The sequence below is a fragment of the Strix aluco genome, chromosome Z (genome assembly GCF_031877795.1).
Source record: "Strix aluco isolate bStrAlu1 chromosome Z, bStrAlu1.hap1, whole genome shotgun sequence".
NCBI lineage: Eukaryota > Metazoa > Chordata > Aves > Strigiformes > Strigidae > Strix > Strix aluco.
Window position 1 is genome coordinate 511627 of NC_133971.1, and position 21799 is coordinate 533425.

The window sequence follows — 21799 nt, forward strand, 5'->3', positions numbered from 1 at the left end:
CGCCAGGCTGGCTTTCCCAACACTGCCGACCTGTTGGTGTTGAACCTTTGTCTCTGGAGAGGTGGGGTTACCCCATGAACCAAATGCCTGATCGGTGACCACGCTCCTGAGCCAACAGCAGCTTTGCCTCTGCCCTAAGCGTGGACTGGCGTGTGAAGGCTCCGTTTGCCTCAGAGAGGAAAATCACTGGCCCTTCTCTTGCCGGGGATGGTTCTGAGGCAGCAGCAAAGGGGCTCTAAAAGCCCCCTCCCCACCACCTGAACCCCCTGCATTTTCTAATGTATCCTTTGCAGTAATTAATTACCTCTCCAGTGGGTTCATTTCTTTCATACCGTTACTGGCAATCAGTTAGATAAAGGGAAAAAACACGTTGGTGCCCTGTGGTATTGAAAGTGAAGGGTTTTCACACTGTCAGGGTAATGAATTCTGCAAGGGTTTGAAGCACCTGAGCTTGGGGAAGTCCTCGTGTCATGTGTCTGGGAGTGACAACCCCCAGTGGTTAATTACTGCCATGGATGAGAGCTGAGCTGATAGCAAAATGAGTTAATTTCATTAGTAGTTAAATTTGAAGTTAATTGGATTCACGTTTACACACAGTAGTATACAAAGACATACTTGCAAATGCTCTTTGCCGCCTTTTTATTTTATTTTTTTAAAAAAAGGTAGACAAACTGAAGAATGCTTCTAAACTGCTCCCTCATTTTTTGTCACCATGTTTTGGAGACAGGAGAGTCCTTTGCTGCCTCGTGCTACTCTTTGCCCCAGCCAGTCTCGGGCAGCTTGTCCTGCAGCAGGGACATTTGCCAATGTCTGAGCGCTGCTTGCCACGTCTGCTCGGCGGGGTGTTGCTGACCTCTCCTGCAGCTGGTGGCAAAATAGTTTTTTTTATGGAAGAAAATTATTTATTTACACTTTTTTTTTTTTGGGAAATGATAGTTCGCTTTCAGCGCGAGCGCGCTGCCAGCTCCTGGTGAACGGAGGGACCGGCATTTATTGCGTATCTTCTGTGTGCAGAGCCAAGCCCTTTGACACGCGGCTGCACCCTCCAGTCCCACAGTGCCAGTTGATATTGTTATTGCTTGGCATCATTATAGCCTGGTTTTTGGAGTAGTGCGGGACGATTTCTGACAGGCATGTACCTAAGACTGGAAATCACGTGCAACTTTTCATCCCCGTAGCAAGCTCACGGTTGTTGTGTATGTGCACAGATGTCTGTAACAGAGGAATTTGCTCCGCTCCCCCCAGCACTGGCTCCCCTGTCCCCTGGGGTACCTTTGCTCTCCAGCTACATGGTCCCCAGTCCCTCTCCGGACAGGTCTAGCTGGCACAATGTCAGGTGTTTTCAGTTGGATCCTTGCAGGGTTTTGGTGCCAGTGGTGCACAGAGTGCTTCAGCCACTCAGATCCCCGGGGCAGCCCTGGATCTGTGGTGTGGACAGTTGTGAGCCCGTGGTGCCCGTGCCTGTGCTGTTGCCATCCAGCGTCACACCGTCATGAGTCAGTGCTGGTAACCGCTCGCTGCTACCTGCCTGCCCGAGGGGCTGCTTGGCCCGTCCTTGTTGCAGCTCGCCTGGGTGGGAAGAGTGTTTGAAAAGTTACGTCACTGACTGTGCGGCAGCACTTTCAGTCCCTCAGACCAACAGCAGCTCACCAAAGGACTGGTGAAATTTTTTCTTCATTGGAAGGGCTGAGGGAAAGCAACTTGTCTGCAGCAGTGCTTAAAACCGAAAATGAGCTCCTTACCTCCATCTCCAGGATGGAGTTTTCTCCAGTCAGCCTCAGGTCTGCTCTGCATCTTTGCTTTTCACAGCGAGGTTATTTGCTGTACCTGTATGATGCTGTGGCAAGGACTGTGGAGTGCAGGTAATCCCCTACTCACCTTTTTTGTCCAAACACCGCTTCTGGTGTTACTACTATTTCTATCCTGTCTCCATCAACCTACTTCAAACCAGTCCCTGGCTTAGTTGGTGTCCTGGTGAATGGTGCACTTCTCTCTCTGGCCTGTAGAAAAGCAAGGCAGTGGGGTGCCCAGAGTCACCAGCCTCACACCGCACTCGTGCAGTGGCAGCCCATGTTGTCAACATTACACCTGGCTGCTGGATGCTCTCCTGAGATTCCAGAATATTTGTTTTCTCCAGCTGAAGGTGCCAAATCCTCACCTCCTGGCCTTGACAGCCTGGGCCTGGGGTGTCCCGGGTGCTGCTGAAGGCAAAGGGATGGAGCTTTTCTCTGCTGCTGTGGTGGGAAGCATCTGTGGCAAGGTCACTGATGGAGGAGACAGCACTTGACTGGGACCCAGCTGTGATGGGGAAAAGGACACTGCCAGTCTCACTGCATCCTGCTCGAAGAATGTGGATCTATTCTGCCTTCAGTAACACAAGCACTGTGTATGATGTGTGTTTTGAACACAACCTGTCTTGCACAGGTCCTCTAGACCCTCTCCTCTAAGACATTTCTCCTCTGGGATCTGGATGAGCAAGACTCAGCAAGGTATTTGGGTACCCGAAGCTTCAGGCAGTGGCCTTGTAGAGTTGGCGCAAGTTGTTCTTGGAAGATACTGCTAGGCTCTGCTCCGGTTGAGCTTCTCCATAGACTGGAGCTGGCAGCTGAGCTGCTCCGTCCTGCATGACACCAGTCCACCCTCAAGGAGTGAGGCAGCTCTGTCCGTGGCCGCTTGTGCCCCATCTCTGACTTCTGGCATCTAAAATAACCTTAAAAAAGCCCAGACCGAAGGCATTTAGGAGTAAGTGTGTCTTGAAGGGCCTTAGTCTCTATGTCTCTGTGCCCCACTGCTAAAATGTAAATGTTTGTTTCTTCTTGGCAACTTTGCCTACATGAGTAGGATGGGAACACCTTGGGGTGGAGGCTGCTTCTTATCCTCTCTTTGTGCCTGGGTTATTAGTGTTTCTCTGAAATCATTTATTTCAGTGCAGTTGAAGCTTGCCAACATTGGAAAATCTCATAGAGATGGGGATGCTCCACTCTTTTTTGGGGGGGAAGCACATTGGGTGCAATTGAGGGGATGAGGTGGGGTTGCAGCACCTGCAGCTGTGGCCTTGGTCACCTTTTGCCAGCCTCCCTTGATCCGGTCCCTGCCTGAGGCCTGGCTGCAGTGACCCTGCTATAAAGTTTTGTCAGCAGATGCCAGAATGTTTAATTTGGAAATCAGATGTGATGGAAACCAGACCAAGCCTGTAGTACAGACCATGAGCGGTGTTGTCTTGATGGCGGAGGAGTGGAAATCCTACTTTTCTTGGTATTTCCAGTGGTGGCTCCATTGCTCAGTGCCCTTGACAAAGATCCAAACCATGCTGGGTGTGACCACGGTTTTGGAGAAAGTTAAAAATGTTGTAATATTCCAGTATATTGAAAAAAATGTAGGGATTTTTTTTTTTAATAGTTATTGGAAAGTGAGGAGTGGAGAGTGGTCAGTGTGGAAGAGGTTGGGAGGGGAGCTCACCCACAGCTGTGGGCACCTTTAGAAGATGAGACTTCAGGCCGATCTGTGGTGAGAGCACACTGCCGAGGAAGGGACGAGTGGTGGTGTCTCTTCTTGGGCCTAGGGAGGGCTCCTGGGTGGTGGTACCAGCATGAGGTCAGGCTGTGAGATGCTCTTCTGCAATAGGGACAGCCCTTAGTCAAGGGCCAGTGCTCCCTGCCAGCGCTAGGGGTGAACTTTGCTTCTGTGACCAAATTTAAGTAGATCACAGATGCTTTTGCCTTCCCCAGGCTGTAGAGATGACATAATCGGAGTTTAGTTTTGTGCGGGTGAGAAGAAAGCAGGGCAGTGACGAGGGGAGAACATTTTAATCTAAAAGAGCCATTTTCTGCCTGCATTGAATAATTAGAATTCATCATGCCCTTCCGTAAGGGATCTGGCTTTCCCCTAGAACTGGAGAGCAAATTAATCAATTGTTTTGAACCTTAAATTCTTTCAGGATGTGGATGCACCATAAATATTCTGTAGGAAGGGCCTGAGAGGAACAGCACGCATCCCAATTTGTGGATGCAGAGCGCTGAGGAAAGTGGGGCACGTGCTGAGAGATCGCTGCAGCGATGCCCACATGCCAGGCGCTGCCGGAGCGTTTCGGCGCAGACCCCTTCATCTGGTGGGGGTGGTGGGGGAAGCGGCCTTCGTGGCCGTGACCTGGGGGTGGTGAGCAGCAATTTGCAATAACTTAGCATTCCCGTCTCTCGTCTCATCAGATGAGGTCTCATTTCTTTGATGGTAACAAAAAAAGAAAGATTTTAAAATTTTATTTTTAGACCTGTTCAAAATGAAATCGTGGCTCAAAATCTCTGCCAACCAAAAAAGTTTAGAAGTGTGTTTGGATCATGGGAAAACATTTAGTTTTAACCTCTCCAAGCTCTTAAAGACTTGAAAAAAATACTGTCATAAAACCAAATGCCTACGGAAAACAATTTAAACATGAGAATCTGTGCATTTCTTCTTGTCAGTGGCACTAAAATTGACAGTCATGTAACTTTTCTCATTGACCTGACATGCCACGTTTTGATGAAGGAACCTGTGCTCACAGTGATTTTTGCCAGTTAATGGGCTGGTTTGGGCCAACAGCTGTGGGGATCCCCTTGCTCCTCCCTGCCTGGCCGGGGTGGTGGGTCGGGCAGAGCAGCGCTACTAGGGGTCCCAGGATAGATGCTACTAAGTGCCTGAGTGCTCGTTGAAGGCAACTTTACCCGAGGATAATGATCTGCCCAAGGATGCCGTGGGAGTCCAGGAGACCAGGACTGGGCTCCAGGATCCCCTCTGGGATGAGGGAGTGGATCCTCCCTGGTGGGGTCACAGGAGCTTCCCTTCCTCTTGGTGGGCCACCTCCACCTACAGGAAACCTGGAGAGGGACTTTGTACAAGGGTGTGTAGCGATAGGATGAGGAGTAATCTGATAGAGGGTAGATTTAGATTAGATGCAAGGAAGAAATTCTTCCCTGTGAGGGTGGTGAGGCCCTGGCACAGGTTGCCCAGAGAAGCTGTGGCTGCCCCCTCCCTGGAAGGGTTCAAGGCCAGGTTGGACGGGGCTTTGGGCAACCTGGGCTAGTGGAAGGTGTCCCTGCCCTGCAGGGGGGTTGGAACTAGATGGTCTTTAAGGTCCCTTCCAACCCAAACCATTCTGCAATTCCATGATTCTATGATTTCCCCAGAATCCTGCTGTGGGGGTGGTGGCTATCCCAGGATCCGTGTGTGGGATGTCACTTCTGCAGCGCTCTGCGAGATGCGCTGCCTGCACCTCCTGTCTTTGCTCCATGGGCAGTGACGTGTCCTGGGCAGCGCTGGGAGCTGTGTCTGGGAAGGGGGTGAAGAGGGGGCACCCCATCCCCCTGGTCTGGGGGCAGAGGGAGATGGGGGACACCCCACAGCCTGCTTTCTGCAGGGTTATTTCCATGGAAGACCTGTGGATACTCGAATAAAAAGAAATATTTCTGCAGTCTAAGTAAAGAGCACTACATGAGGCTGTGTCTGCAAATCTGACCCTTCTTCTGGCACCATGGCAAACTATATTTCAAACTATCTTCACATCTCAATGTGTCTCATGTCTTCTGTTTGTTCTTTTTTTTAAACTGTCTTTAATAAGAGATGAAACCATGTCCCCCATTGTATTTAGATCTCTGCAAACTGTCAGCCCATGCACTGTGATTTTCTGGAGAGTTTTCTGGAAAAGTGTCATTAACATCAGTGTTATTTCACATTTCGCTGTTTCTGACTTTGCAAATCTGAGCTTTGGAGGAAACTGGGAATAGGGGCGAGCAGCCAGAGTTCAGGCTCTTCCCCTTCCTGTCTCGCACTTCGTTGGAGCTTTGTGGCAGCTTATAGAGAAAGCAAAACTGTGCCTCCCCTCCCTGCCAGGCTGGAAATCCCACGCTGGCCCTCGCAGAGCAGTGATGACAAATGCATGGCTGTGTTCTGGGCGCTCGGGGAGATGTAAAACCGTGTCCGCTTGTCGCGATGCTCACGTGGTGATTTGTTGGTTTGATTCCTCAGGTCGCGAGCTGGCAAGCACAACCCTCCCAGGATACCCTCCGCATGTCCCTCCGGCCGGACAGGGCAGCTACTCCGCTCCAGCGCTGACAGGAATGGTGCCTGGTGAGTCTTCAAAATGGTGGTGGGGGGGGTCGGGGGGGGTGGGGAAAAAAAATAAAAAAATGAAAGGAAAGGAAAAAACCCAAGCATTTCAGGAGGAGAGCCGAGGCGAGTGCGAGGCAGAAGCCGCAGCGCTGAAGGGGAAAGGGAGGTGTGGAGCGGTCCAGCGTGGAGGACGAGCAGGCTCCTCGGCGCGGGAGATCGTCCAGCCCATAGAGTGCCAGAGCGAATGGTTTGCACTGGGGTGCTGAAAGAGTCCCCAGCGTCCCTTCTGTGGGCCTGGGGGTTGCTCCATTTTGGGCCGTGCCAGGCTCTTCCCGTTTGACACAGACTCTGCTTGAACCCGCCTGTTTTCTCTGAACGCTCCGCGTCCCTCCGTGCTGTCCCTGTGGTGAGGTCACCGGCCCTTGGGGGCTGGATGTGTCCTGACTTCAACATTCCTCTGTGCAAAACTGTGCCCAGACTCCTGTGGGGACACCAAGTCATCCTCAGGACATGGTATTTCTGTAATTTCCTTCCCCTTTTGGAGCCTCGTGGTGAGAAATGCCGGGTGGCATGAGCTGGCCGGTGGCCAGCGGTTGCCTGCGTGGCCAGTGCAGCCAGTGTGCAGGAGCCCGGGGTGGGCAGGGCAGGGTCTTCAGGTGCCTAATGTCATTGGTGACACCCACTGTCACTGTCGGCTGTGGGTCTGTGGGTGACCCACGGTAGGATGGTGACATCAGGGTGCTGGCAGCAAGCAGTGCTGGAGGTCAGATGGTGCCGGAAATCAGCATTTATTTCAGCTTGAAAGAACTGCTGGGATTTGTCCCCAAGCTCTGCCTCCTTTGGTCTGAATGTGACAGAGGCTGTGAGGGAAAGCGGTGTTCTGAGGCCCAAATACGTATGTTAAAAGTTATGAATCTGGTCACTGAGTATCATATGAGTTGGGGATTCTCTTTCTTTCCCCTATTGCTTTTCAACCCCTTCAGGTGATTTGAGACAGTTGTTTGGAGTCGGCAAGGTCAGAGAGTTACTGAGGAAAATCCTCCAAAGTGGGATTTCATCTGTAATCACGTGGCTCCAGGATGTGGTGATTCAGAAAAAAAATCCCCTCATAGTAGGAAAGTGGGAGTTGGCAACAGTGATTTGATGTCCACGCTCTTTCGGGATTAGTCTTTGTTACCAGCCTTGATTATGTTCTGCAAATTGGGGTCTACCAGATTACTCAGGAGTTAAGAAAAAATCATCCACTTTATGGGTGTGTTAGAGTTAGGAACTGGCTATGGAAATCAGATCATAGGTTGTGTGGAAACCAATTTTTACCCGTAAAATGTAACCAGGAAGAGCTGCTGAGAGGGCATCAGATGCAGTTTGTGAGAAGTGAGAATAAAAAGCAAACACCCGAAAGCAAGCCTTGCTGGCAAAGAGTGTGAGGTTTGCTCAGTGTTTCACACTGTTTCGTGGACACGCACGTGTACAGACGCCGTTGTGGGTACATTTCTTCTGTCCTCAGCCAGGCCTGCCTGACTGCAACGGCACGGCCGGCTGCTCATTTCGGGTGAAGGTCTGGACTCGCATCATCTCCGTAGCACGACCGCAAGCTCTAATCACGCCTTAAAGCCTGGGGAGTGGCAGCCTGGGTTGGTCATGGCCGTGTGCAGGTGGGCAGACGTCCTGCCTTGCTGGTCCCCTCCTCTCCTGCCCAGTCCCTCCTGGGCTGGTTCTTCACCTACGCCGTGAGCTCCCCCCTCGCTCCTGGTGCATCCTCCTGCTGAGAGTGAAGATCGGAAAACCCGGGTGCATTGGATGCATCATTCCTGGTGAAGGTGGAGGTTGAGAGGCTTTTGAAAATCTTGTGGGAATCTACCACCTTCTTTCAGAGCACCTTTCACTGAAAATCTGGCTGTGAGCACCAGTCCCTTCCCCAGATAAGGGGAAAACTTGCTCTTCCTTCTTTTTTTGGGGATTTACCAGCTGCCAGGGTGGGATGGCAAAACTGCAGGACGTGGGCCTTGACAGTGCTCAGCCAGGGGAGGTGCAGGGAGGGTTCAGTGATGTAGAGTCGTCTGAGCTGATTTTCCTGGGTAATAGATTTTATTTTTAACTACACATAGGCTTGTGTGACCCATTATATTGAATAACTGCACTGTTCCTTTCACTGGTTCCTTTAATAACAACCTTCTGCTCCAGCTAGTGTGAAGGTCAGCTGCAATTCCTGTAGGTTCTCCTTCTCATTTAAGTGAGAATTTGCTAACTAGCATCCAAAATACCTTCTCAATCCTTCTTTGAGTCCTGTCCTTTGCAGGACCAGTTCCAGGCTGGGGAAGGCACCACAGTCCCCAAGGGACTGACTCTGACGCAGGTGCCGGATCTGGTCTGGTGCTGTTGGCACATCCCCGCTCGTTCCGAAACATCCAAATCGCTGTGCTGAGGGTGCACGTTTGTTGTACCAGGTCTCAGGGATTCATTTCACGATCTGCCGCTACCTTGTCGTAGTTTTCGGAGCCCCTGCTAGAAATGTGCTTCCTTGATAAGATTTTTATTCGTTAGCCATGAATTTCTGCTCGCAATTAAGCAATTGTGTGAGCTAAGTGCTTAGAGACATGTGAGAAATATATACACGGTAAGACATAGGCCATGTTTTGTTGCATGCTTGTTGCTGCCACCATCGCTTGTGCCACTGGGGGTAAACCCCTCCCTCGAACGCATTTGTCCCGCATCTGCTGGGGGTCTGTCACACACTGGTGGGGCCAGGAACCATCCAGCTCCTGGGCATCGCCAAGGTCTGTGGATTCAGTGTCTTGCTCTGAGCTTGTCTCTTCTCCAGCTCTCCCGCTGTTCATCTGAACAGGAGAAGCTTCTTCCCCCACCAGCCCTGGGTCCTTCCCTGCTTCTCCCACAGGAACCTGTCCACGCGGCATCTCCGTGCCTGGCACAAACACCTGGTCTGTGCTCTCAGATCTCCTCCCTTGCTTCCCTGAAAAAACAGTCACTTGCATAGCAACGGGGAATTCCTTTTTTCATGTGGCTTGTGTGGCCCAGAGAATAAATTAATCAAATACTTTTCTCTAAAGGAACAGACCAAGTAAATATGTGGCTTCAATGTCAGCCCAGAGCTTTACAAATGGAGAGCTGGCATCACTCGAGGCTCCTGTAAATGCGTTCCCTCTGCAGGTCACGGGCCCCGCAGGCTTCTCCTGCCCTTTGGTGGCTATCACCCTGTCAAGGTGACCAGAGAGGAGCTCTCCGGGAGTCACTGCAGTTCCAGCGGGCCACAAACAAAATGGGAAAACGATGGGAAAATAAGTGGTTGGGGTGGCCAAGCTCGGAGGTGGTGGTTAATGCCAGGCTCCCGCCAGATGCTGGTCGTGCGCGGCGCTGCAGGGCACAGCCAAGGTTCCGTCCTGGTTGGCATCTTCATCCACAGCTGGGAAAGAGCTCACTGCGTCAGGTTTTCAGGCGATGCCAAACTGAGGAGTGCCATCAGTATGCTCCAGAGTAGGGCTGCCACATGGAGGCACCTAGGCAGGCTGGGGCAGGAGCGTGAAATCCAACAAGGGCAAATGTAAAATCCTGCAGCAGTTTTGCCACAAAACGGGCTGAGGACCGGCTGGCTGCTGGAGGGACCGCAGGCAGCTGGGCATCACGCTGCAGCGTGCGCTGGCAGCGAGGGCGACCAGCAGCATCCTGGCCAGGAGCTGGAGGGAAGGGGTTATCCCCCTCGCTTGGCACTCACGGACTCGCAGTGGGAATGTGCTCTGGAGAGCAGCATGGTGCCACTGTGCAGTGACCCTCCTGAACGTGCCCAGGACAGATACTGTATTTATCCAGGCCTGGGCGCTTGGGGCCCTTTTCCACGAATCAAGCACCCAACAGCAGGTTTTCGTGCTCCTTTTATACACAAAAATCAGAGGTTAGTGCTTTTCCAGACATGCCTGTTAGATACTGATTGGTCAGTGATTAACGTACAATTATAATGCAGCTTATCTAATGCTGCTACTACTGTGTGTGCTCAGGGGAAGGGTCTTCACCCACGCAGGGGGCTTTTTAACCTGGCAGTGTGGTTTTTAGTATTACAATGAAAGCAGTTCACTTGCAGGCCACTCGAAAGTCAGTTTCATTGCCAAGTTAATTAATTGAACAGTCCATTTGCCAGGTTGTTGAATAACTTATCCTCAGCACAACCCCAGACATTGTCTTTACGGTCCAGGATTTTCTGCTTATATTCTAGGGTTCAGAGATCAAAGCTTATTCTTGATGAACTTCTTATCACTAATCAGGGCCATCTTGACCACGCTTCAAAGTCTTGTTTGACCAGTCTTCAAAACCTCAGGATTTTCCCCATATGTGCAGTAGCTAGAGCTACTAGCGCAGTTGTTAACCATGTCTACTAGCAAATGGGAAGTGTACTAGATGAGCAGTAGCGCAGTTTTGGGCCCCCAACACCAAGATGCAATGGGCATAAGTTGAAACAAGCAAGACACAAACTAGGGATGAAGAAAAGCTTCAAACTTTCTTCTGTGAGGAGGGTCCAGTGGTGGAAGAGGTTGCTCAGAGAGGCTGTGCAGGTCCCATCCTTGAGGGTCTTAAGGGCCAGGCTGGATGAAGCCCTGAGCATCCTGGTCTGGCCTCATTGCTGATCCTGCTGTGAGCAAGGTCTGGAGAATGTCCTGAAGTCCCTTCCAACCTGAAATGCCCCACCATCCTCTGACTCAATGTTTTGAGCTGAAAATGTGCTGCAGAGTCAGGAATTCAGACATTTCTGCCTGATCCTGTGAGCAGAGATGGAGTCAATGAGCTGTTAACAGGAGGATAACAGGTCCCCCTCTGGAAAGCGGTGATGCCAGCAGTCCCCGCGGGCGCACAGATGGGACAGCTGTGCTCTAGACCCCAGTCGCCATTAATTGACCAAGCCGTGAATCCCCCTTGGAGGCTGGAGGGAGCTTCCCTGTCACAGGGCAATGCCTAATGTCTGCACAGGGACCGGGAGAAATCGCCCTCCATGTTCCTCCTCCCACCCGTGACTGTGGTCTCACCCTGCTGCAGTCCCGGCGGTGCCCCTGGCTTGGCATCCCCTGGCCCCGTGCTCCCTGCCTGGCTCACCTTCTCCTCTGGGAGACCAGGGATGAAATGGGGAAGGCGGGTGGACCTGGCATAAAATTGGTGACTCTTCCTGGATGTGTTGGGAGCAGGCAAGAGAGCAAGAGCATTGTATGGCATCTGTTGTGGGAAACCACGGGGTCCTGGGAACAGCCACCACCTGTCCACGGCTGGGGCAGGGGGTGCAGCAGCGCCCCGAGCAGCTCACCCAAAGTGGACACTTCTCTTTAATCCTCGTTGCCTAGTGGTTTATGCCTCGAAGCATGAGAGTTTATATCCCTTGTAAATGTTTATTTTGTCTAGTGTAGCTCTCTGTATGTTCTCATTATCTATTTAGAGGTTCAATCCACTGTTGATTCCTGCTAGATTCGTGGTCTCAGTACCACCTCGGGGCACAGGATCCCACAGGTTAATGAGATACTATATGCAGAAATTATCTCCAATAATTTGGTATTATTGTTATTATTTGTTCACACTGTGATTGTGCCCCTGATGTGCCATCGCTTTAGAAACATGGAGCAGTGTTTTTCCAGCCTTCCCTTGTCTCACGGGAAGAGCAGGCAGGAGCAAAGTGCGTCTTCTCCACCCCATCCAGGAGTCACAGCCTGGAGCTTAGTGCCACCCGGCTTTGCTTACCCCTTTCCAAAGAGGAGTGCCAGGGACATTTGACTCTTCTGATGGAGGCAGTGCTGTCTTTTGCTCGCAACTTCTGCTCTCTGCTCCCTCTCCTGCCTCACCTCTGCAGACTGGGCTTTAGGAGCGTAGCAGCAGCAAGCGGGGAGCACGTCACTGGGAAATGCAATATTTGCAGGGAGTTTACTCCGTTACCTGTGTGGGTGACCCAGGGCCTTTTTTGAGGTGAAGTGTTTGAAAGGGAGCGCATCTGCTGGAGCAACGGTCCGCTGGTCACTGATAGCACACCATTACCCTATTTCCCTCGCCTTTGCGGGGCCGGACCTTCTCTCCAGCACCGTCTGGGCTCTGGTTGGGGTTGGCTGGTGATGGGGACCGGCGCTGCTTGCCTGGGGTGTTGTCTTGGTCCTCTGTTGCTCCAGTGGTGGGTCAGGTCTCTCTCCACAGATCACTACTCGTGTCCGTGGGACCGCTCCCGAGGTGTGTCTGAGGGTCTGTGTCCTCCTACATGTGGGGAAGATGGTGGCCATCGGCAAGGGGATGGAGGGGAAGGCATGAGGAGCACTGTCAGAGCTGCAGCAAGTGATCTGCCTTCACAAATATCTTGGGGCAATGCCAGATTGTGCCTGCTCTGAGGACCACTGTGCCCGGAGCTGTTGTGCTCAAGTAGCCATGATCGTTCACTTAAATACTTACTCCAGCTCTTGGGTCAGAAGCAGCCCCTGCTACCCCCCCAACCCCGGTTTCTGTTTCCCCCCCTCTTCCTGTCCCTGGGGATGGACCCACCACCCCTTTTCCCCTCCCCAGGACTGTCATTCACCCTGTACCCTCCTCTCCTGGCGGGCCCCGCAAGCCGGGTGACAGGAAAGGGTAGACTGTCCGGAATAGTGATGCTGAAAATATAGTCATTAATGGGACTCTCGAAACCCAGATGTCCTTTCTGAACACCGGTAATTTGTTTTTAATGAAAAACCATGCAGTGACCCTGAACAAATGAATTTCCTTTATATGAAGTCTATGTGCAATTACCCGACTAAAGGGACCTGAAAACAGTGACATTCAAAACTGGGCTTTGAAAAGAAAAGTGTAAAAAATAGCAACGGTGTCATTAGCAATCTTTTACCTAGGAGAAGATGCTAGTTCTAATGTGCAAAGCAGAAGGAGGTGATGTTGGGAAGCAAAACACGTGGTTTTCGAATGTGTTTTTTCCTTGGGGCTAGCAGGTATTAACGTGGAGGAGAAATGAGGTTGTGTGACCTCTCCCTGCTGGGGCTGCTTTTCCCACCTGAGCCTGCAAGAGACAGCACTCCCTCCCCCCCCCAACCCACATCAACCTGTCCTGCAGTGAGGGGTGCAGGGGAGCCCTGTGTTGTGGGGGGGTCAGGAGGCAGCAGTTAGTGTGTAGGACCTCCAGAATAAAGGCTGTAGGGGCTGGTGGGGTTTGGTCTGCTCTGTCACGCTGAAGACTTTGTTCAGAGTTATTTTATATTATTTGTTCTGGCTCTGCCAAAGTTTTGTGACAGTGTTTTGTCACCTCCTGATGCGCAGCAGTAAATATTTGAAAGCAAGGCAGCTGGGAGGTAAAATGCTTAAAAACGGGGTCAGAGAAAGCAAACTGCAGTATGTGGGGTGACAGAGGGCATCAGTGGCACAGCCTCAACTGGATCCTCCGCTGTTGTACGGCATAAAGCTGGTACTGCTTGGTTACTTGGACAGAGACACTGTTGTGGCCAGTGAAAGTGAAAGGAGGATCAGGCCCTTCATGCTAGAAGGACCTAGAGCAATGGGGGAATAAACCTTAACATTTCTTTGGTGAAATGGAAAGTTTGAAAGTTACCTCCTTGGAGCCTGGAGGTGACTCCTAAGGCCATTTGCCATCTGCTCCACCTGCTTCATGCTGCTGTCATGGTGGGGATGTGTATCTCCGCTTGGATTATGGGCAGTTTTACTTTTTTTTGTGCCAGTATTGCCGCTTTTTGCAGGTCATGTAGCTCAAACCCAGCCGTCACCCAGCATGCCCCAAAAACACCTTCACCCCCCACCCACGCACGCAAAGCACCCCTGGCTTCCACAGCCAGAAGACCCACTGCCAAAGGACAGGAGTATTGACATTTGGTGTTCTCTGGTTAAGTGAATTTACTGTTGTTTTGCAAGTCTGGGGATGCTACACAAAGGTGTCTCCCCACCCTTCTGTAATTTCAGAAGACAAATCCCAGAGAAGTTTCATCACATATGATGGAGCAAGTGATGTGCCTTCGCAAATATCTTGGGGCAATACCAGATTGCAAATCAACTGGCAAATGATTCCCTTAATTAATAACAAAGCAGTTAGGTAAATGGTTTGTGTTTATCCACTGCTCATGTACATTTTGAATGAGGGTCTGCCAGCACCTTGGAAGCCTGGAGAAACGTTTCGGTGTTCATCTCTCAGGAATGTAATTACTGCGCTTGCACAGAATATAGATAAAATTTATATTGTTTTCAATATGATGTTGTCAGATGTTATTTCATTAAATTGATTTAGAAATTATGCCAGAGAGGGCAAGAAGGTGAAGTGTTGGGAAGCCAGCAGCCTCTGGATCTGCTGTTCCCAAACCCACCTTCCTCTCGCAGACCTGACCCTCAGCTGGGGTCAATTAGCCCTGACCCCAATCGCCAAGGCTCTCTGCTGCTTTACACCAGCTGAGGATGCGGTCCCCAGCGTCCCACGCGCAGTGAAGCCGGTCCCGTCTGCTCTGCGGGCTCCCTCCTCTCCGCTCCGGCCGTCATTTCTGCCTCCTCCCATCAAGGTGAGACACTGTGCATATCTAAACATAAGTAAGCAAGGCGAAGTGTGTATAAACAAAAGGGTCTGTATTTGGGAGTGAGGAGGAGGAGAGAAAACATATTGTATTGCTCCACTCTTTGGAAATTTCTATGCATTTGTAATAACAAAATTACCATAATTTGCTCGTTAACGCAGCTAGATCAGTCAAGCATTGTTCCAAACACGCAGAGGCTGCTTCTCGCTCTAGGTCTGCCAGTGAGTTAAGCACGGTGGAAATTAGCATGCAAATAGCTCTAATTCGGCCGAGCTGTCAGATCCGCATTCAGCCGCTTGTTCCCTTTGAAATCCCTGACAGGAACGGCTCAGGCAAGCCCACCCTCAAGTAGATCCAGCCAGAAGAGGTACCAAGGGGGCACCTCCTGAGTGACAGTTTGGCTACCTTCAGTCAAATCAATCAGTCGCGTCAGCCGGCAGCGGCATGCAGCGATGCCGGGGGGCTGCAGCGGGGAGGGGAGACAGTTTCCAACCAGACCTCAATGCCAAAACTATCCCCCTCCCTACCCCGGGATGGTGCCGGGGGTTTGGGGCTCTGGCAGCCGAGCGATGCCGCCCATGGAATAGGGGAGCGCGCTGTTCAGACACTGATTTTCAAGTTAAGCTGCTATTTGCGGCCAAAAAGTGTCGTGGTTGGACGTTTTTAGTGCTGAGGGGTGGAAACTGGGGTCTGCGGTTGTTTCTTCTGGAGGCTCCTGGCGTGGCCGTGGTTATGGAGCTTGCGGAGCATCACTGTGGAGGATGCCAAGAAGCGGTCGGCATCCGAGGGATGCTGCCTGTGGATGGCGGGGGAGAGGGCTGGAGATGCCCAGCTGATGGGACAGGGCTCTGTCCCGTGTCCCTGTGGGGAACCACGGGACCCTCCCGGCTTCTCTTTCCACCCAGCACATGCCAAGGTGCCCATGAGGAGACACTGGCCGCAGCTGAAAACGGGGGCTGTTCCCTGCTGATAGTTCATTCAGTGTTACGAGCCTGATGGCTGCCCACCTTTAAGTAACACCAGTGATTATAAAAGCAACAGCAAGAATTTAAAAGAGCCTTTTGTTGCTGTTTGGGGTTTTTTTTTTTATGTTACTCAACATTTTTCTGCCCCCGGCAAGCCAGTTGTTTTGAGCCCCCTTGTGCTGTCGGATACAAGAAATACGACCCTCTACCCCAAAATACCCAGAGACAGAAATTCAAAGATGAGCTGCGAGTAGCTGTTTCGTGTTAAAAGCTTGCCCTCTGCTCGTTAGTTGCGTTAGCCCTGTAGGACCTGGCAGCGGGAGCTGCCCGTTGTGGGGCTGGTTGCCAGAGCTCGCCCTACGCAGGGTCCATTTGCCCCCATTGAGGCAGCTCCCAGGGTCTCCTCTGGGCACCAAGGGCATCCCCTCTGTGTGGGGGATGCAGCGCCATCCTCCACCTGCTCTGGGAAGGCAGGAACAGCTTTACAAAGGGTTTCCCAATGGATTGTTGTCTGCCCGACTCTGGAAACCAGCAATGACACCAATGCACCCCTGACGTGCCGTTGGTGAGAACTCAGTGTCCAGCCGGGACATGGCGTGCCAGGGGGGAGGCACGCTGCTCTGCCCTCCATGGTTCCCCCTCCGTTTGCTCCATTTTTGTCATTACTGACAGCTGTCCGTGGGTGGAAACGCAGTGAGAGCTAACTGTAATTAGAAAGCCATGAGGTCTAAATTAGTTCTGATTTTGGGAAGCTGTGGGTTGGTGAAGCAGAGCACCAAAAATCCAGTTAAGGTGCCGGGTGTCCTGAGCCACGCGCAGGCATTGCCTCCGAGGTGGGAACATGTGCCTGGGGCTGACCTGGACTGGCTTGTCCTTGCAGGGCTGAACTCAACCCCTTTGCTCGTGATAAGGTTTCTCTGACCAGAGCAACAAGCCATGTCAGAGCACACAAAATGCTTTACAATTTCTGAGCATTCAGCGGTTTTGTGCTGGTGTCTCCTTCTGTCATGTCAGCACCCAGAGTTTAAAAAAGTTGGGGATTACAAAAGCATTGTGGTTGCGAACAACAAGCTGCCGGAGCTTTGAGCGTGGTGGTGTCCCCGGCATCCGTGATGGCTATTTCCTGACAAACTGTTTCATACAACCAAGTGGTGAGATCCCCAAAGCCAGCAGGGTGGGAAGCCCTTCCGGGCCCACCGTGTCCGTGAGCGGGAGTGTGACGTGGCCGTTGTATTCCTGCTGCCCCGCGGGGAGCGCATGGGATCGCCCCCACCGAAAGGCAGCAGCCTTTCCATCACATCCGAGCTCCGCAGCCCAACTGGTGGGCGCTTTGTGGTTCCGGGGGTGCTGGGGAGGACGTGGTTTCTTTTCCCCCGGGTGTTAGACCCTGGGTTGCCCATCTGCCGCTCACGCTGAGCGCCTCGTGGAAGGGCGGCTTCTCCTGCGTCACCCCAAGCCTGGTTTTCTGCTTACACTGAAAGATTTGTCTGGCTCTGGGCAACAGCCTGAGCAGTTCCGTATCTGCCTGGCTTTGTGGCGTGAGGAAGCACTTCCTAAGTTGTCCTGTGATGAACTGGATGTCTCCTGCTTCCAGAGTTCGTGTGGCCAGGGGAACACTGGAGGCCAGGTCCCACACCCAGGCACCCCTGTCACCCCCCCTTTGCTGTGCAGGGTGAGCCGTGCATAGATTTTGGGTTTGCAGCCATTCTCCTGCAGAGCGTTATTTATGAATTCAGCCTTATTATCATTCACTGGACTTGTTTTCTGAGCCTGTACGCTTGATTCTGTGTGATGATTGCTGGAGGGAGTTTGCTTCCAGTTAGGACTGTTTGGACGTAGAACGTCTGCCCTGCGGTAAACTCCAACATTCAGAACTGATGTCTAGGGCTCAGACTGAAAGTAATTGTTTTGAGAACTAAGTATTCTCTTTCCAGGAGTTTCTGGACACACTGAGACTTCATCAAAAGAAGCGAAAATGCCACAACATTACAATAGATTGCAGTGCAGTACAATACGATGTAATATAATCAGTGCAAAAGAAACAAAACATGGTAACAGAAAGAAAACCAAATTAAGTTAAAACTTCTAAGAAAAATTACATGCCTTCGTAAAAATGAAGGAAGGCGCTCCAAGGTCTGCCCCATTTCCACGGCAGAACTTTCCTCTGAAAAACACATTTTAAAGCAGAAGCTGCCAAACTGTAGGAAGCTGAGTTTTTGTTGGAAAACTTGTGTGTGCGCCGTGTCTGGCAGGTGTAAGGTGCAGGGGGGAAGAGCCCGAGGTCGTGTCTGCTGCAGTTCCTGCTCACGGGCGGGCTGCCTGTGCCAGGAGAAGAGGGACAGCCGGGGTGGGGAGGTGAGAAGTCTTCAGAAAGAAAGATGCATTTGCTCATTTCTAGCAGCAAATACGGTGCTGGGGCACTTTGATTGCAAATAAATCATCAGTCAGCTATGGCTGCAGTAGATTTGGAATCAGGATCTGCGCTAGCTGTGGAGTAAGCTGGGAAGTTTAGATGTAACCCCCTTAATTCCTGCATAAAAAGACTAATGGCAGCTCTCTGGTCCTGACTCAGTATCCGTTTAGCAGCAGATACACTAAATCCTCTCAGTCTCTAGCAGCAGCAAAGGTTGCTTTGTCACACAGACACGTTGTCACAGAATAAATAACTTCCAAGCGTACACAGATGTTTTACTCACATGGAGAAGGTGTGCGTGGACTCCACGGGGGGATAAGCAGTGCCTGGGCGGGAGAAGGGCTGCTTGAAGTGTCAGTGGGAGGCGCTGGGCACAGGCTGATGCTGCTGCCCCATCTTCTCTTCCTCCTACCACGAAGGAGCTGCCTCAGCCCAGGCTGCCTAGTCTTGAATCCTGCACGTTTACTGAAGTCAGGAAGCATAATGCCAGCCCTCGGCAAGGAACCTGGTCCCGGGGAGGTGTGCCCTGGGCTGTTGGGATGCGTGGGGAGCTGTGGGTGTCCCCCAGCCGGGATGTGTCCTCGAGCATCAGCCCGCTACGCATGGGAGGAGACGCCCCGTCCGTCATCCCTCCCCCACCACGTGCTCTCTTCCTTGGCACAATTTTGGGCTGATTCAGCTGGATCAGGCCAGGCTGAGCAGCTGCAGACATTACTTGGAAATGGCTTTGGCTGCAGAATGTTTGCCAGCAGAGTGTCTGTCCTGCTGGAGGGCTGAGCCGCCGCGCTCCCGGAGATTGACCTGAGATGGGCTGACATGTTTTTTCTCTGCATTAAAAGGATGACTGTAACGTGGATGTGGTGTAAAACCAAAGCAGTGCTGTGAAAATCAAGTGAGAAATTATCTGTCTTCTGTCACTCAGGCATTCATTTGCATTGTGTTTGGTGTCAGAAAGAAAAGCTGACATCTCTGCTGGGGCCGTGCCTCTGTATTTCAGAGCTCGCACAAGCTCCCCGCGATGACAGAAAGAACCGGAGGGGGAAGGCAGACCCTGCTGATGTGCTAAAGCCCGGGTCCAGGGGTGGCTGAAGCCTGGAGTCCAGCTGAAAACCTGATCTTGCAGGCAGAAGGGCCGAGACGCTGAGGTTTTGAGTGGCTCAGCCGGGAGCAGGGGGTTTACACGAGGACAAGACACTTTTCTGTCCATCGAGGGGCAGGACCTGGCTGTCACCCGGCATAGCCGGAGCCGCTGGCCTGGTCCCAGCAGAGCCACGGCTGGTCCCGGCATGGTCGGACATGGTGACCAAGGACGGGGACACCAGGATGCCTGAGGAGACGCCGGTGCAGGAGGATGCTCCCTCAGCCGTGCAGATGCTTTCCTGGCCCCGTTCACACCTGTGTTTGCAGATAATTGAAGACTGCTTCCATGTCAGCAGCTTTATCAAGCTACCAAAATGCTTAATTTCCAGACTTCACAGTTTCCACACCATAGTTATGTTATTACGGCTCGTAACATTATATCTACTGCTGCTACTAGCTAAATTACTTGTGTAATTCCTGGAAGTAACTACACATTACATTATCATTATGAAGGCTGAAATTATAAAAAAGGCTAAAGTTAGGATGAAGCGTGGAGTGGAATATTTTCATCTGAACCAACCACATTTCCATTACACAGTTTGGAGGATTTCATTCCACAAGATGCTCCGTGGTACATTTTACACCAATCTGGGATGAAACCGTATTGCAAAGCTTGGTATTTTCTGCGAGACAGAAGTTTTGCTTTCCCTCCTGCCTGCTCTGCCTGGTCGGTCAGTTTGGAGTGGAGAAGATGAAGCGGTGCCGAGGCTCTGGCGTGGGTCTCTGCGCTGGGCATCGCCGGCGATGCAGCTTCTCACTGCGGGGTCTGACTGGGCGCCGGCGGCTGGTAGAGAGGGCGGACGACTCTGCGGGGGGGAGAGGGAAGGGGCAGATTCCTCACCGTCATTAATTGCAGTGCCATCTTCTATGCAGATGAGTTGGGCAGTTGTCCTCCTGGTACGGGGAGATAAATCTCTCCTAATGCAGTTCCAATATGGTTGCTCTGTGGCACCACCTACCTTTGTTGTATTAAAGTTAAATACCTTTGTGTACAAAAGTTTAAAGTGCATAGCTAAAACCTATGTGCTTGCAGTAATTGCAGATGTAAATCTTTTTGTCATCCTGCAAAGACTAGGTGAGGTATTTCATAAATATGTCAGAAGCAGCATTAAAATTTTATGGCAGGCAGCACGGGTCGAGAATAGTACAGTGACTTCACAGCAAGGTACGTCCACCTTAACCCACAACTCATTAGTCATTGATGGGATTTCTGTGCCTTGTAGCTTCTTGGAAATGAGGTAGTGTTACAAAAATCTGCATGTTACTGTTTTCTTAAAATATGACAACCTACTCAGAACCATTAAAAATAAAATTGTACATCTTTGAGCAGGTGCTAGTTAATATAAAGATAAAATAAGGGGGAAATACTGTCCAATCTGTATGATCATAAAATTATTTACAACCTTCATTAGAAGTTAATTGGCAGTCTTGATGGGACTGGGAACTTTGGAGGGACATTGTCTGACTGTGACCAAGTGCCTTCCAGCGGCAACTGCAACAGACTTCAGCTTGGCTGACGTGCAGGAAAAATTAGCCAGTGCAGGGGCTAATTTAATTTTGAAATCACATGTGTGAAAGTTCAGGTGATGGTTGCACCTAGAGCATTCATCAAAGGGTTAATCAATGACTACAGGGTGTTACAGACATAAGTGGGATGTGCCCGTGGAGTGTAAGGGTGCGGGTGGAAGGGGTCATAGGGGATAATAACCGATCTATTGATCCGCTGGATTCTTACGATAGGTTTACCCCTGGATTTACAAGCCTGTTTTTCCCTACGCATGTAAAGCGTGTGCACGTACCTGTGCGTGCACCTTGGAGATCCCTGTCGGAGTCCGTGCGTCCGTCCATCTGTCCGGGCTGTATTTCTGCACGGGCACCGTTGGTGCTCCTGGGAGGAACCTGCTGCCGACGGCGCGGTCCCTAACATCCTGGGAAGACGCTGCCTGAGGCCGCTGGTGGTGGCAGCTCCCCGCGGATGCGTGTGCGGTACCCCGACAGCCAACGGAGCAGACCCCCAGCCCCTGCTCCAAGATGGGTTTTGCCCCCAGCATCACTTCAGCTGTGCAGGAGGGTTGCTGTGACCGTATCTGTAGGGGACTGAACATGAAGGGTGTAGGAAGCGTTTTGGGGTCCCGGCCAGGAGGTTGTTCCTCCCACTTTTAGGAGAGAAGGGAGCTTTAACAAACAAGAAGTATTTCACTGTTTGTTCAGGTTTGTTCGAGGAGGGTGTTGCAGGTGCTCAGCCGAGAGCTGCTTACACTGCCGGCCGTGGTAATTAGCAGTTACCACCACATTTCTTTCAACGAGCGGTACAGACGCTGTCTAATTAATTGGATGGCATTAATAGCACTACCTGGGATCCTGCGAGCGCCTGTGTACTCGTGGTCGGCTGGACTCTTGCAGAATGTGGCCGCTCTGGGGGCTCTGTCTTGGCTTCAGCTGGATGAAATTTTTGACATAGTTTTATCGTATTGTGTTTAAACAACACAGGTAGAGGGCTTAGTGCTCTAAGAACTTGCCATTTGTCAGGTTTTTTTTCATTTAAAATCAAGAAGTGAAGATTTTGTTCTGCGTAAGGAAAGTTTTACTTGAAAATCATTTGTGAGGGCTGTTCTTCTGCTGAAATCTATCACTTTTGATTCCATCCTCAAGAAAAAAAAGGGGGGGGGATA

The 21799-nt window shown here is 51.3% G+C and overlaps 1 protein-coding gene across 2 annotated transcripts in view; it reads left to right on the forward strand.

Annotated features, from left to right (window-relative positions):
• Nucleotides 1-21799, forward strand: part of PAX5 (paired box 5) — a 136711-nt gene that overhangs the window by 93495 nt on the left and 21417 nt on the right. For both annotated transcript variants that reach the window (XM_074813023.1, XM_074813022.1), the window contains one exon: nt 5998-6099. In XM_074813023.1, the coding sequence (XP_074669124.1) occupies nt 5998-6099 (102 nt within the window). The remainder of the gene's footprint in view (nt 1-5997; nt 6100-21799) is intronic.